The sequence below is a fragment of the Myxocyprinus asiaticus genome, chromosome 24 (assembly GCF_019703515.2).
Source record: "Myxocyprinus asiaticus isolate MX2 ecotype Aquarium Trade chromosome 24, UBuf_Myxa_2, whole genome shotgun sequence".
In the NCBI taxonomy this organism is placed as follows: domain Eukaryota; kingdom Metazoa; phylum Chordata; class Actinopteri; order Cypriniformes; family Catostomidae; genus Myxocyprinus; species Myxocyprinus asiaticus.
This window is the reverse complement of record NC_059367.1, coordinates 16931830-16947459: the sequence shown is the minus strand read 5'-3', so window position 1 is coordinate 16947459 and position 15630 is coordinate 16931830. Positions and strand designations below refer to the sequence as shown.

At 43.1% G+C, this 15630-nt stretch overlaps 1 protein-coding gene across 1 annotated transcript in view; it reads right to left on the bottom strand.

Annotated features, from left to right (window-relative positions):
- Nucleotides 1–15630, bottom strand: part of LOC127415374 (forkhead-associated domain-containing protein 1-like) — a 43499-nt gene that overhangs the window by 16379 nt on the left and 11490 nt on the right. Inside the window, exons 18-20 of the mRNA XM_051654094.1 lie at nucleotides 760–866; nucleotides 516–675; nucleotides 326–419 (exon numbers count right to left, since the gene is read on the bottom strand). Of these exons, the coding sequence (XP_051510054.1) occupies nucleotides 326–419; nucleotides 516–675; nucleotides 760–866 (361 nt within the window). The remainder of the gene's footprint in view (nucleotides 1–325; nucleotides 420–515; nucleotides 676–759; nucleotides 867–15630) is intronic.

Sequence of the window (15630 nt, the reverse complement as noted above, 5' to 3'; positions counted from 1 at the left end):
TGTCCCTCCTGCCACAACGCTGAACTACCCGCTGAAATGGCCGGACCTTATATCGGCTTCTCAGCATAAAACCTGAATGAGTGGTTGCATACCAGCTCCTTTTATACCCGTATGTCTGGGGGAGAGGCATGCAAATACCACTCGCCAATTTTCATTGGCCTTTTATCAAAGACCAGAGGTGTCTCAGGCTCCCAAGAGTGACCCCTACTGTCAATACATCGACACAACGTCTCGTTCCCTCCATCAGGGAACGGAGGTTACACAAGTAACCATGACGTTTTATCTAGGTAAATGCTTATTTGTAACTGTTTGCTGCAGGTCTTACTTTAGTGTTTCTTGAGGTTTGAAGTGGAAAGGGACTTGTGTTCCCCATCTCTCTGTTTGCTGCTGCTTTACTTTTCAGGTCCTCCTCAATTTGTCTAGCAAAAATGGAAAAAAACTTCTCAGAAACATTTACTAAGCAATGGAAATATCATAAAGGTTGATTGTGCTCATGTGTCGCTTTTTAGTCATACCTCAGTTTTTCTGCCAGCTTTTTTGTCTCTTCATCTTTCTGTTCCACCAGTTGTGACATCATGGTTAGCTTCTGTGTAAGCATGCTCAGTTGCATCCTCTGGTCCACCACTAAAGCTCTGTGAGTCTCCAACTCCAACTTCTGCTGTTCACTCAGCTCTCCTGCACAGAGAGATACAAGCTCAGAAACACAAACACTACCTGGCATACACACACTCAAATCAGCGGTACTCCTGCAGTGTGCACCTGTCATGTCAGATAAGCGAGCATGGGCTTGAGACAGATCACGGCTTAAGGCATTGATGATCTCACTCTGACTGATCACTTCCTGTTGGGATGTGACTAGAGATTTCCTGCAGGAAAGAGAGACAGAGATAATCATAAAATCAGTGACTTCTGAAACACTGTGATCAAGCAAAAATTCACAAAAATAAAAATATGATAACCTGAAGCAATACAGGGTAAATATTCAACAGCCATTTTTTCTACATAGTAATTTCTGCTGTTTAAAGTCCTGAATTCTGTTCTTGCATTGTTCTCACTTCCTGACCTTTAAAATGTGACCATATTACAAGTGTCTTCCACTTTCTTTGTCATTTTTAGAATTAATACATCTATTACTTATGTTAATAACCAGAAATATTCTGTGGTTATCATTGACATATTATTAAGGACTTAAGAGGTTTTAAGATTAGATTGTAAAAGTGATAGGATGTGTAAAGATTGTAAGAAACAGAAAGCAGAATTGCAGCTGCAATTTAACACTGCCTGATGTAAGAGATGTTTTTAAGAGAGACGTGGACTGTGTAATTAGTTATTAAGCAAGAGTTTCATGAATAATGAATGAATACTGTAAATAATTAACTGAATGCATTATGCATAAAGGGTCATACTGTATGGATGTTGTGCTGCTCACAGTGAGTGTGTGTCGCTGTGATGGAGAGCCTGCGAGTTGGTCTCCATCACAGGATTTTACTGTGTTCAAAGGACTTATTTATTGTTTTACTCGCAATTTACAATATTTATTGGGGTTTCATTGTGCAAATGTTTTATCCATCCTATTATGTATGTTTTAACTCTCATTTTGTTCTTATGTATTTATTTAATTATACTGTATTTAATAATGAGGGGGTGAGGGTTAATTTTAAGATAATGGTAAGTTACAATTAGTTGCGGCAGAAAAATCATGTATTTAAGCCAGACGCCATTAGAGGGGGAAAGACAAGATGGACAAGCATTTGAAGCACATGGGACAAGGTTGCTAGCACTGATTGAGTACAACAAAACTTTGGCCTCTAATATTTAGGGAGGGGAGTTGGTACTGTTTTTGTACCTAAACAGGTCTAGTTTTTAGACTGTTTTTTTTTTTAACCTTGTTTTTAAGATTGCTTTTAAACACTATTTATTTGCACATTTTGAACCTCTAATGGATTAAAGATATTTTTTAGAATGCCATTCCTTCTTTCTGGTGTGATTCTCCTTGTGACCGCTCTTGTCCCTATCACACATGGTGGCAGTAGTGGGATTCAGGCCCAGGAGGACACACTGGAAGGTCGGGCTCATGCTGGGAGAGTGCACCAACTGGCAGGAGCTAGACCAGTGGTGGAAAGGAATTGAGTGATCCAAAGGATGATGGTGCTTTGAAAAGATCTGGTGGCGACCATAATCTAAGGAGGGGGAACGTGAGACCTGACCCGAGAACTCGAACCCCTGTTTTGTTCACTTCACCAGGCTGTTTTGATGAACACAGGATTTCAACCCCCACTGCTGGATGTCAGCACATCAGCAGGTCCCAGAAGAGTTCCCTGGCATGGAGTATTGGTTGATAGAGCGACTTGGATGCCAGGGAGGTCTCAACCACTGGAGAGGAGATTGCAGCCCTAGTTGGATGGTCAAGGTTTCTGGGCATTGTTGAGAGTGCCCCAGACTCTCTTAGTACTGTGATCTGCTGTGGCTGACTGTGTACTGACACTCTGGAACAGGGTGTCAGTTTTAAGGGGTGGGGTGTGTGATGGAGTGCCTGCGAGTCGGTCTCCATCACAGGATTTTACTGTGTTCAAAGGACTTATTTATTGTTTTACATGCAATTTACAATATTTATTGGGGTTTCATTGTGAAAATGTTTTATCCATCCTATTGTATATGTTTTAACTCTCATTTTGATCTTATGTATTTATTTAATGATATTTTATTTAAGAATGAGGAGGTGAGGGGTCACGTGATGCCATGAGAGGCTCGGATGTGTGAACGGCAAGCTATGCACATTTTGCTAGTTTTAATACTTTTCATGTTATAAACCGGTGAGATTCGATACACCCTGATCCATAACTGTTCTAAAAAGACAATATGTCACAGAATTCAAAATCCTCTGGCTCTGGAGACATTAAAAGACACTCACATGCTCAAGCTGAGCCCCCCCCCAACTGGGGGAGCTGTTGCAAATTTCTAGATGGGCTTTTTCCGAGTCTGTTCGACATAACAGGCCATAAGCTGGAAATCGAGCAAGCTCACAGGGTTCCGGCATGGAGATCCGCTGAGGGAGACAGGCCCTGATCAATCCTGGCAAAATTTCTTAGAATATCTGATAAAGATCTCGTGTTACGTGAGGGTGGTGTAAAGGAAGGCTTTCTTGGAAGAACCACAGCATTTTCCTGTTCCCAGGCTTTGCGAATTTGACTTGAGAGAAACGTGATCGATTCAAGGAATGCAAGAAACTCTTACAGCAACGGAAGGTCGCTTTTGCACTGATTGAGTGCAAATTGAGAATAGATACTAAGGATGGCCGCAAAATATTTACATGTCCCCAGCAAGCATTGTCCTTCATAAAGTCAATGACTGAGTAAGTTATTCGTGGTTCTATTGTTGCAGCCAAGTGAGCCTGACTCACTGGACATTCACTTGACCGTCCGAGGAAACTGAGCGCCTTTTTTGTTTCTTTTTGTGCTGGTTCCGCCTAGCAGCTGGAGTTGTTTTGTGTAGCAGCACTCCTTCAGGACAGTTTTGTGGATGAATCTGCACATTCTTTGTGCTTACGCCTCCTATTTTTTGGAGTTTGTTTTGTAGAGTATTTCTTGCAGGACACTGGAGTGATTGGGTCATCTGTTGCACTCATGCAGCAGTTGAATGGGCCAGCTCACTGAACATTTGTCTGACTGTCTGAGGAAGCTGACGGCCCTTTTTTTTAAAATATATATATTTTTTATTTTATTTTTATTTTATTTTTTATTTATTTTTTGTGCCGGTTCCACTAGAGGCTGGAGTTTGTTTTGTGGAAGAACACAACTTCGGGACAGTTATGTAGATGAATCTACACATTCTTTGTGTTTACCCTGCCTATTGGCTGGAGTTTATTTTATAGACTTTCTTCTGTTGTGCAATTCTCTCACAAAACTTGTATAGAAACACTGGACTTGAGCAATCCGATGGCAAAGTTGTCGCGGGGTCTCTCATAGGCGTACATGGACTGTTTGAGTTTAGAGGGATGGACGCCAGTTGGCGCTGTCATGCGCGGGGTTAATGCACACATATTTCCTTTTTCTGTTTGTTTGGTTCGGGGTTTGATTGTTGCACTAATGTGGAATGTGGTCTTTATAATTTTATTTTTGACACACAATCTATTTTTTCTAATGTCAAAATTTCAAATGTTAAGATGAGTGGATTCTCTCTCTCCACGTGGAATGTGAATGGGTTGGGGCACCCAGATTATTTATTTTCTTAAACGTAAGAAATATGATATGGTGTTTTTTCAAGAAACACATCTTTCCCCACAGGAAGCTGAAAAATTTGTGAAGATATGGGGTGGATATGTTTTCTTTAGTGCTGGCTCAAGTAAGATCAGGGGAGTCATTACACTGATAAGTAAACATCTACAATTCAAATGTCTCAAACAGATTACAGATAAATTAGGAAGAGTCATTATTGTTTTTGCAGAAATTCAGGGGCAAAGGTTGATTTTGGCTAATATTTATGCACCTAACGCTGATGATCAGGGCTTTTTTATAGATCTTGAAGGGATGTTGCAAGTCGCAGGCACCCCTCATGATATAATATTGGGAGGAGACTTTAATCTATTGATGGACTCAATCCTTGATCATAATGAAGCAAATGTGTGTAAGCCCCCTAGAGCAACACTGACGCTTCACAGGATGTGTAAAAATTTTGGTCTTACAGATATTTGGAGACTTTTGAACCCATCTGGTAGGGACTATACATTCTTTTCATCAGTCCATATAATTTATTCTAGAATAGATTTTTTTATATATTTAAGTCCCTCAATTCATCTGTTGTTGATTGCTCAATTAGAAACATCTTAGTCTCAGATCACGCCCTGGTGAGTTTAGAAATGTTGCCACATACGGAGAAAAAGAAATCATATAGTTGGCACTTTAATTTATCCCTTTTGCAAAATCCTGAATTCCAACAAATGTTAAAGGCTGAAATCCTCAGTATCCTCTGTGGGCGTGGCTTGGGAGGCACTTAAGGCAGTTCTTAGGGGTCGAATCATACAATATGCCTCATTCACCAAAAAATCCCAAGCACGAGAACTCATGGAGTTGGAAGGGAATATTAAAAATACAGAGACAGAGTTGAAGCGCCGAATGTCGTCTAATGGTCTAAGATAATTTTTCCAGATTGAAATACAGATATCATACTATTTTGTTGCGGAAGGTGGAGTTTTGGCTATTCAGGGCAAGACAGTCATACTTTGAGTTGGGGGACAAAGCAGGGAAGTTTTTGGCTAGATATATAAAGCAGAGAGAGTCTTTTTCTACCATTCCCTCAGTGAAATCTGCTGGTGGTAAAATATTTTCCTCGGCCATTGATATTAATAATGCTTTTAAAGAATTCCATCTTGATCTCAGTAGTTCCACATCTTCATCTACTGATGAAGATATTAGAAACTTTGTGGAACCATTAGAACTCCCCAAACTGACTGAGCAAAATAATTTTCTTGATTCTGAGATAAACTTGGAAGAGCTTGGCGAGGTAATTAAGGCCTTGCCTACAGGCAAGGCTCTGGGGCCGCACCGCTTGGCCGCTGATTTTTTTAGAGCTTATGCTACAGAATTGGCTCCACTTTTGTTAGAAGTTTATACGGAATCATTAAAGAATGGAAAGCTTCCGCCAACCATGACACAAGCCCGGATCAGTATGATTCTTAAAAAGGACAAAGATCCAAGCGAGTGTAAGAGTTACCGTCCAATTTCCCTGATCCAACTAGACGTAAAAAATATTGTCAAAACTTCTGGCTAACTGATTAAGTAAAGTTATGACATCTCTTATACATATAGATCAGGTGGGGTTTATTCGGGGCCATAGCTCTTCTGATAACATTAGACGTTTCATCAGTATCATGTGCTCAGTGGAGAATGATCAGACTCCGGTCGCTGCCATCTCACTTGACGCCGAAAAGGCATTTGATATGGTAGAATGGGATTATCTTTTTAAGATTTTGGAAATATACGGGTTCAGGAATACTTTTATTGGGTGGATTAAGTTACTTTATGGACACCCGGTAGCAGCGGTACAAACAAATTGATTAATTTCAGATTATTTTACTCTGCATAGGGGCACCCGGCAGGGTTGCCCTCTTTCCCCAGTATTGTTCTGTCTTGCCCTGGAACCATTAGCAGCTACGATAAGAAAGGAAGATGATTTTCCAGGGGTGGTGGCAGGAGGTGTGGCGCATAAGCTTTTGCTTTACGCAGATGATATTTTATTATTCATCTCCGACCCTACTAGATCTATGCCTTGCCTCCACAGAATTATTAATTCCTTTTCTAAGTTCTCAGGATACAGAGTTAATTGGTCTAAATCCAAAGCTTTGGCTCTGACAGCGTACTGCCTGGTAACGGCTTTTCAGCCAGGTGTCTTTCAGTGGCATTAATATTTGGGCATTTTATTCCCAGCAAATTTGTGTGATTATGTGAATTTGAGTTAATTTTGACCCCTTAATAAAAAGGTTTTCTAGAGATGTGGGCAGGTGGGCTTCATTACATTTATCTATGATTGGGAAGGTTAATGTTATTAAAATGAATTGTATTCCAAAATTCAACTACCTGCTACAATCTCTCACTGTAGATATCCCCCTCTCTTATTTCAAGCAATTTGATAGCATTGCGAAGTCCTTCATTTGGAATGGTAAGCGTCCCAGATTACATTTTAATAGTTTCATAAACCGATTGACAAAGGTGGGCTAGGCCTACCCAAGATTTTGTTTTATTATTATGCATTCAGTCTCAGACATTTGGCTTATTGGTTGCTTCCACCTGAGAGAGCCCCTCCCTGGTTTTGTATTGAACAGGAAGTTCTTGCCCCTATTTCGCCATTGCAAAGCCTTTCTATCAAACTAATCGGAGAAGTTAAGTTATGTCTAGGTTACTGGTGTAACCTCTGTTCCCTGATGGAGGGAACGAGACATTGTGTTGATGTAGTGACACTAGGGGACACTAGGGGTTCGATCTTTAGAGCCCCAATCACCTTTGCTTAAAATAGAAAAGGCCAATGAGAATTGCTGAGTGGAATTTGCATGCCACTCTCCGCCCCGAACATACGGGTATAAAAGGAGATGGCGTGCACCACTCATTCAGATTTATGCTGAGGAGCCAATAGAGAGTCCCGGCCATGTCAGCGGCCGGTTCAGCGCCGCAGCAGTAGGGACACAACGTCTTGTTCGCTCCATCAGGGAACAGAGGTTACACCAGTAATCTAGACATTCCCTGTCTGTCACTCACTCGACATTGTGTTGATGTAGTGACACTAGGGGTTCCTATAGGAAACGCAGCAGGCACTGAACCGTGTCACAAGGTACAGAAGAGTGGACATGGGCAAGCTACTGCATGCCTCGCAGCAAGCGCTTGACCAAGTCGAGACCTTCCAGCGAGTTAGGTAAGGCATCTCCCTAGTCCTGTTAAGGGGGGAGGAGGCACTTACCCAAGGAGGCTACAGGTGGTGGCCTATCCTAATATTTGCTGTTAAGCAATTTCCCGCCGAGCACTTTCTAGAATAATGCTGGGAAGTGCTCTTCCCTCTCCAGGAGGAAGGGCACTACGGAGACCACATCCTACCAGAGGGAAGTTAACATGTGGAGAATACCTCACATGGACTTACCAATGGGGAAGTTTACATATGGAATGATGCCACCGGGAGGACCCTATCTACGGAGAGGGTACAAAGCAACAGTGGCCAAAGCAGAGCGAAGCTCTGATGAGGGGAAACACAGGGTTCACATGAGGGGAAACCGAACAGTGGAAACGCGTCACACGGGATTTCCCAGAGGGAAATCACCACGTATGGAGCACTGAGCCCAAGTACACAGGCTCACCTGAAAATTAGCACATTATCACCTTGAAACAGGGGAAAGGCGTAAATGCAAGCGGTACACCCAACCGGCTGCCCGGCCTACCTGCTGTTACCCCGTAACACTCAGGATGAAACCGGTTCTATGCGTAGGTTGTAAAACCTCACAAAGGTATTGAGTGTAGCCCAACCCGCAGCTCTGCATATGTCTGCTAGAGAGGCCCCCCTTTCCAGTGCCCAAGAGGATGCAACACCTCTAGTGGAGTGCACCTGGACTCCCAAGGGGCACGACAGGTCTTGTGACTGGTAAGCCAAGGAAATGGCATCCACAATCCAATGGGTCAACCTCTGTTTGGAGACAGCTTTCCCCTTCTGCTGCCCTCCAAAGCAGACAAAGAGCTGCTCCGAGCATCTGAAGCTCTGTGTGCCATCCAGATAGATGTGCAGGGCACAAACTGGACATAGAAAGACAAGGCCGGAACTTCCTCCTCTGAAGGGAGTGCTTGCAGGTTCACCACCTGGTCCCGAAAGTGAGTGGTGGGAACTTTGGGCACGTAACCGGGCCGGGGTCTCAAGATCACGTGAGTGTGTGCCGGCCCGAACTCCAGGCATTCACTGGTGACAAAAAGTGCCTGTAGGTCCCCCACCCTCTTGATGGAAGTGAGCGCCACCAGGAGGGCCGTCTTCAGTGACAAAGTGCTGAGCTCGGCCTGCTTCAGGGGCTCAAAGGGGGCTCTCTGTAGGGCAGGTATGACAACAGAGAGATCCCAAGAGGGAATCAGGCGTGGTCTAGGAGGATTCAACCTCCTCGCACCTTTGAGGAACCTGGTGATCAGATTGTGCTGTCATGAGGGTGTCCCATCCAGTGTATCATGATACGCTGCTAACGCAGCCACGTACACCTTCAGGGTAGAGGGAGACAGCCATCTCCAGCCCTTTCTGTAGGAAAGACAGCACAGACCCGACTGCACACCTCTGTGGGTCTTCCCCACGGGAAGAACACCAGTTCATGAAGAGACGCCACTTCAAGGTACACAGCCGCCTCGTAGAAACACCGCTCGACAGCTCTTCCAGGTAGAACGAGCATGCTGGGGAATGGGTGGTCCACGGGGGCTGAGCCTGCAGAAACGCTCCCATGTCTTCATCCAGATCGCCCGTGGCACTCACCGATCCAGCCGCCTGAGCTTCAGCACAGGACGGACCGGGTTGGGAAGCAGCCACGGTGGCTCCTCGCTTCACGAAGAAGGAAGTGAGCCGCAACCGCAAAGTTCTTATGGGCATGTTCTCGCAATGAGAACATAACCCCTTCACGAAAGCTGCCTCGGCATGCTAGCGCTCCAAGCACTCGAGACAAATTTCTTGGCTATCCGGAGGGGAGAGATAACAGCCACATCCAGTAGAACAAAGGCGAAAGGCCATATTTACAAACGATTGCCGTCTTTTTGCGAGCTCTTTTAGTAGAAAATATACTCTTTAGAATATACTCTTTTAGCACCTGTAGACTCGGCAGCCGAAGCACAACACTCGACCGTGCGAGGGTGAGTACTGATATGCGCCATAAAATCCAGCAGCGTAAGCGTAAATCTGAATGAGTGGTGTACGCCATCTCCTTTTATACCCGTATGTCCAGGGAGGAGAGTGGCATGCAAATTCCACTCGCCAATTCTCATTGGCCTTTTCTACTTTAAGCAAAGGTGATTGGGGCTCTCAAGATCGAACCCCTAATGTCCCCTAGTGTCACTACATTGATACAACATCAAGTGAGTGACAGACAGAGAACACCCCGTTATCTCACATTTGCACTCAGTATGGACAAAAGTGTCCAGAGTGTTTAATTCGGACATTTATTTAAATGTTGCCTCGAACATATGGATGAAACCAAAATTATATATTAATAAGTCCCCTTTCTGCTGGTCAGAGTGGACTGTGAGGCAGGTTAATACGCTCGGTGACCTATATGAGAGTGGAGTGTTGAGATCCTCTGAAAATTTGGTTCAACATTTTGGGATTCCCAGATCTCAGTTCTTTAGGTATTTACAGCTGCGCCACCTGCTCTGTACTATTTTTGGGAGTAGCATAGTTTTTCCCCAGACTCTGTATTTTGGGCGATGGTGGTCATCAAAATAGGGGACAGGCAGTCAGATTATTTTAAGGGGATGGAATTCGGCTGGAGCACCCTAATTTCGGGAGTGATGCGCAAAGATGGGGAGGGTGGCTGCCTTCGAGGAGGTGTCATATAGAAGGCTGGGGATCTGGGATTCATTTGATGGGAAATGGGGCAGTTATTTTGAGTTTTTGGGGGACTCTTGGGGAGGGGCAGTGGAGAGAGAGGCGTAGTTTTAGATGTGTATGATTATATATTCTTTTTTTTCTCTTATTATTCTTTTTTGTGTGTGTGTATGTGTGTGTGTACTTATATGTGACCATGGGGATGTTCGTTGGGGTTGGTGATTGGGGAGGGATAATAGTTGAATTGAAATGTTAATTCAATGTATCTTGTTTTTTATTTATTTATTTTTTTTTTAATCAAGTTGAATCAATGTAAAAAAAAGAATGAGGAGGTGAGGGTTAATTTTAAGATAATGGTATGTTACAATTAGTTGTGGTGGGAAAATCATGTATTTAAGCCAGCCGCCATTAGAGGGGGAAAGACAAGATAGACAAGCGTTTGAAGCAACAAAAACTCTGGCCTCTAATGTTTAGGGAGGGCAGTTGGTACTGTTTTAGTACCTAAAACAGATCTAGTTTTTAGACTGTGTTTTATTTTTTATATATATATATATATTTTTTTTTTTTATGTAATCTTGTTTTTATGATTGCTTTTAAAACACTATTTATTTGCACATTTTGCACCTCTAAAGGATTAAACATATTTTTTGGAATGCCATTCCCTCTCTCTGGTGTGATTCTCCTTGTGACCACTCCAGTCCTTATCACAGTCACTTTACACATATTAAATCAAATCAAATCAAAATCAAAATCAAATCACTTTTACTGTCACACAACCATATACACAAGTGCAATAGTGTGTGAAATTCTTGGGTGCAGTTCCGAGCAACATAGTAGTCGTGACAGTGATGGAACATATACCAATTTACAATAAACATCAGATTTACAAATAATAACATACAATGTACAGTATACAATACACACAATATAGAATACACATTATACAATAAAAAAGTATATATAGTATATATAAAATGTACAGTAGGTTGTATTGCACTGTATTGACATTCAGGCTGTCGGTTGATAGTAAGTTGCCAGTGTGTTGTTAAGAGAGAATATAATATAATAATAATATAATTTATGACAGTCTGGTGTGAGATATAAGAGTAAGAGTAATAAAGTGCAGTGCTGATGTATTTTGATCATGGGAGATCAAGAGTTCAAAAGTCTGATTGCTTGGGGGAAGAAGCTATCATGAAGATGGTGCAGGTCCTGATGCTGCGATACCGCCTGCCTGATGGTAGCAGTGAGAACAGCCCATGGCCCGGGTGGCTGGAGTCTCTGATGATCCTCCGAGCTTTTTTCACACACCGCCTGGTATATATGTCCTGGAGGGAGGGAAGCTCACCTCCGATGATGTGTCTGGCAGTTCGCACCACCCTTTGCAGTGCTTTGCGGTTGTGGGCGGTGCTATTGCCGTACCAGGCGGAGATGCAGCCAGTCAGGATGCTCTCTGCAGTGCAGGTGTAGAACCGTGTGAGGATGTGGCGGTTCATTCCAAACTTCCTCAGCCGTCTCAGGAAGAAGAGGCACTGATGAGCCTTCTTCACAACGGCCTCAGTGTGGATGGATCATGTGAGTTCCTCAGTGATGTGGACACCCAGGAACTTGAAGCTGCTGACTCTCTCCACCGGTGCTCCATTGATGGTGATGGGACTGTGTTCTCTATCTCTTCTCCTGAAGTCCATCACAAGCTCCTTTGTCTTACTGACGTTGAGGGAGAGGTTGTGCTCCTGACACCAGTGTGTCAGAGTGTGCACCTCCTCTCTGTAGGCTGTTTCATCATTGTCAGACCTACCACCGTCGTATCATCAGCAAACTTAATGATGGCATTGGAGCTGTGTGTTGCCACACAGTCATGTGTGTACAGAGAATACAGGAGTGGGCTGAGAACACAGCCCTGCGGGGCTCCAGTGTTGGGGGTCAGTGATGAGGAGATGTTGCTGCTCATTCTAACCACCTGGCGTCTGCTTGACAGGAAGTCCAGGATCCAGCTGCACAGCGAGCTGTTTAAGCCCAGAGCCCAGAGTTTCTCATCAAGCTTGGAGGGCACTATGGTGTTGAATGCTGAGCTGTAGTCTACAAACAACATTCTCACATAAGTGTTCTTTTTTCCAGGTGGGAGAGAGCAGTGTGTATTGTAGATGCAATGGCATCATCAGTGGAGAGGTTGTTGCGGTAAGCAAACTGCAATGGGTCTAGTGATGGAGGCAGCACAGAGCAGATGTAATCTCTGATTAGTCTCTCAAAGCATTTGCTGATGATGGAGGTCAGAGCAACTGGAAGCCAGTCATTTAAGCAAGTGATTTTGGATTGCTTTGGAACAGGCACAATGGTGTACGTTTTAAAGCATGTGGGGACTACAGACAAAGAGAGGGAAAGGATGAAAATGTCCGTAAAAACACCAGCCAGTTGGTTCGCGGACACTCTGATGACGCGGCCGGAATGCCGTCTGGACTCGCGGCTTTGCGGATATTCACCCGTCGGGTTACATCAGCTACAGAGACGGAGAGTGAACTAACCTCTGTAGCTTTGGCCGCAAGAGCTCTCTCCGTGAGGGTGGTGTTATTTCCTTTGAAACGAGCATAAAAATTATTTAGCTCATCTGGGAGAGAGGCAGCGGTGTTCACGGTGGAGTTTTTATTCTCTTTAAAGTCCGTGATGATATTAATTCCCTGCCACATGCTTCTAGAGTTGGTGGTGTTGAACTGTCCTTCAATCTTGTTCCTGTACTGATGTTTTGCTGTACTGATGTTTTGCTGTTTTTCGGAGGGCATAACTGGCTTGTTTATTCTCCTCCGCATTCCCGGAATTAAAAGCGGAGGTCCGCGCATCAAGTGCCGCGCGAACATTGCTATTAATCCAAGGTTTCTGGTTCAGGTAGATCCATATTGTTCTGGTCGGAACGACGTCCTCTACGCACTTTCTGATGAAACACGTTACGCTATCAGCGTAAAGCTCGATGTCGTCATCAGAGGCGGACCGGAACATCTCCCAGTCTGCGTGATCAAAACAGTCTTGTAGCATAGAGTCTGATTGGTCCGACCAGCACTGGATTGTTCTGAGGGTGGGTGCCTCCTGTTTCAGTTTCTGCCTGTAAGCGGGCAGAAACAGAATGGAAGAGTGGTCCGATTTGCCAAATGGTGGGCGGGGGAGGGATTTGTAGCCGTCCCGGAAGGGAGAGTAGCAATGGTCCAAAACCTGGTCCCCTCGTGTGTTAAAACTAATATGTTGGTGGTATTTTGGTGCGACTGATTTGAAACTGGCTTTATTAAAGTCCCCGGTCACAATGAACGCGGCCTCAGGGTGTGCGGTTTCCTGTTTGCTTATAATCCCGTACAGTTCCTTGAGTGCCCGGTCTGTGTCGGCTTGTGGCGGGATGTACACAGCAGTGATAATGACCGCTGTGAATTCCTTCGGTAGCCAGAATGGTCGACACAGAAGCATGAGAAATTCCAGATCAGGAGAGCAGAAAGACTTGATAGAATGTACGTTCCTCTGATCACACCAGGATTTGTTGATCATAAAACATGCTCTGCTTTTACCTGAGAGGTCTTTCACTCTGTCCGCTCGGTGCACGGAGAACCCCGTGGGTTCAATGGCTGAATTGTGGTGGTTTACGGTGTGTAATTGCGGAACCAATGTCCAAAAGTGTTTGTCTGTCATAGACAATAAGGCAGACAACATCCATGACAAAAAACATAAGAATTGTAAACAAAACAAACAAAACACTACAATGTTGTGTCGGAGCTCACAACGCAGCAGCCATACTCGGTGCCATCTTGAGTCCAGCCTTGAGTCCTATCTATTAACAGCTAAACTAAAAATAATTGACCTACATGTCAATAGAATAATATATACAGCATTTGTTACCGGATTGCAAAGTAGGTCAAATGGTTGAAAATTTTAGAATTATTAAGTATGGTTTTAGTTACTGTTACGAACAAACCACTCCACCACTTCCGGGTTTTTTGCAGCCCAGAAAAGAGTTCCGTTCAATAGGTGCTTCGCAAAAATTTAGCTGAAAATGCCTAAACAATGTTGTTTGTGGGGTTAAAACACAATTCCTACAGATTACTGGAGATTTGCTCTTCTTTAAATTTCCATCAGGATCGTTGGGTCAGGAAAAATATAATGTCTGCTATATTAGACCCAGCTGACCGAGAAGTTTATAGCAGCAGGCATAGCTCCAAAAAGGGGCATGAGCTCCAAATCACCATTAAAAATATAGGGAGCCCCTAACCTTACCCTTTCCCTAAACTTAATCCTTTTGGAGTTGGCGCAAACCCTTTTTGGAGTAACCCTGCCCTCTTCTGGAGATTCTGCCCCATTTGGAGGTCTGCAGCTATACCTACTTGAGTTGACCCGCAGCTGCTGTTGGTGGATATGAAGTTTTTACTAATAAATCGCACAATCTCCGTTCACAAACGGCTGTTTTTAATTTCCAAAGTGCAACAGCTGTGACAGATAAGAGGTCAAATATGATCCAACAATGATCTTATATGAACGAAACCCATGGAAAGTCTAACAGGAAGAACGGTACTCACTATCACAGTACAGAGGCTACTGTTTGTGAAAGGATATGCGAATAAAAATAAAGTCATACTGCTAAAATGGTGCCTTTGCATTTATTTTATGTAACAACTGTTAAATCGAAAATGACAGTTATCAAGTTTGAGTAAGGAATATGATGATATTGAAGTCAAATGTTATTATTTACTGTATGTGAAAAAATAATATAGGCAGTAAAGATGTATATTGCATGTCTGATGGTAGTTTTCATTTATATATGCCACATTTTCGGGCTTTAAAAGTGTGTTAAGCGTTTGAGGTGTGGATTTATCAACCTGTTACATGTCCGACAGTCATACAGGCATATTGAATCAAGTTAAATCTTGTTTTTCCTGATAATTCCTGATAATTCAGAAAGAACCAACATTCTTTCTTCACTGTAAGCCATAGATATCCCTTTATAATAACTCTTATTAACATCAACAAACATTATTACATTATACAATGCTTAAAAGATGATTAAAACTGTAGCGCTGCCCATATCCACCATTGAAATCTGATGCTCGAAAGAACCCGGAAGTGTGGTGGTCTACGGTGTGACAGAGTAATTATGTTCAGCTATGACATCAATTTGTAGATGAACCCGGAAGGCTAATTCGCAATAGGTTCCCTCTGGATTTTCCTATGGATTTTTCTAATGTTTTTTTTTTTTTTTTTTTTCAAAATATGAGTAAAATAAGTTCTGTGGAAAACATTAATTGAAGATATGTGGACGTTTTGTTCTACAACATAAATTACACATTTTCATACCTTAAATGTGAATTTTGAAGCCGGCGTGTTTTCTTTTTTTTTAAGTATGCAATTCAATATGCTTCAAAATTCACATTTGAGGTATGACTGTGTAATTTATGTTGTAGAACAAAACATCCACGGATCGTCAAGTAATGTTTACCACAGACCTTATTTTCCTCATAAATCCAATGCCATTATAAAAATCCATAGGAAAATCCAGAGGGAACCGATGGCGAATTCTCTTACGGGGTTTTGGACTTCAACCTGAACAGCTCTATTAAAGAG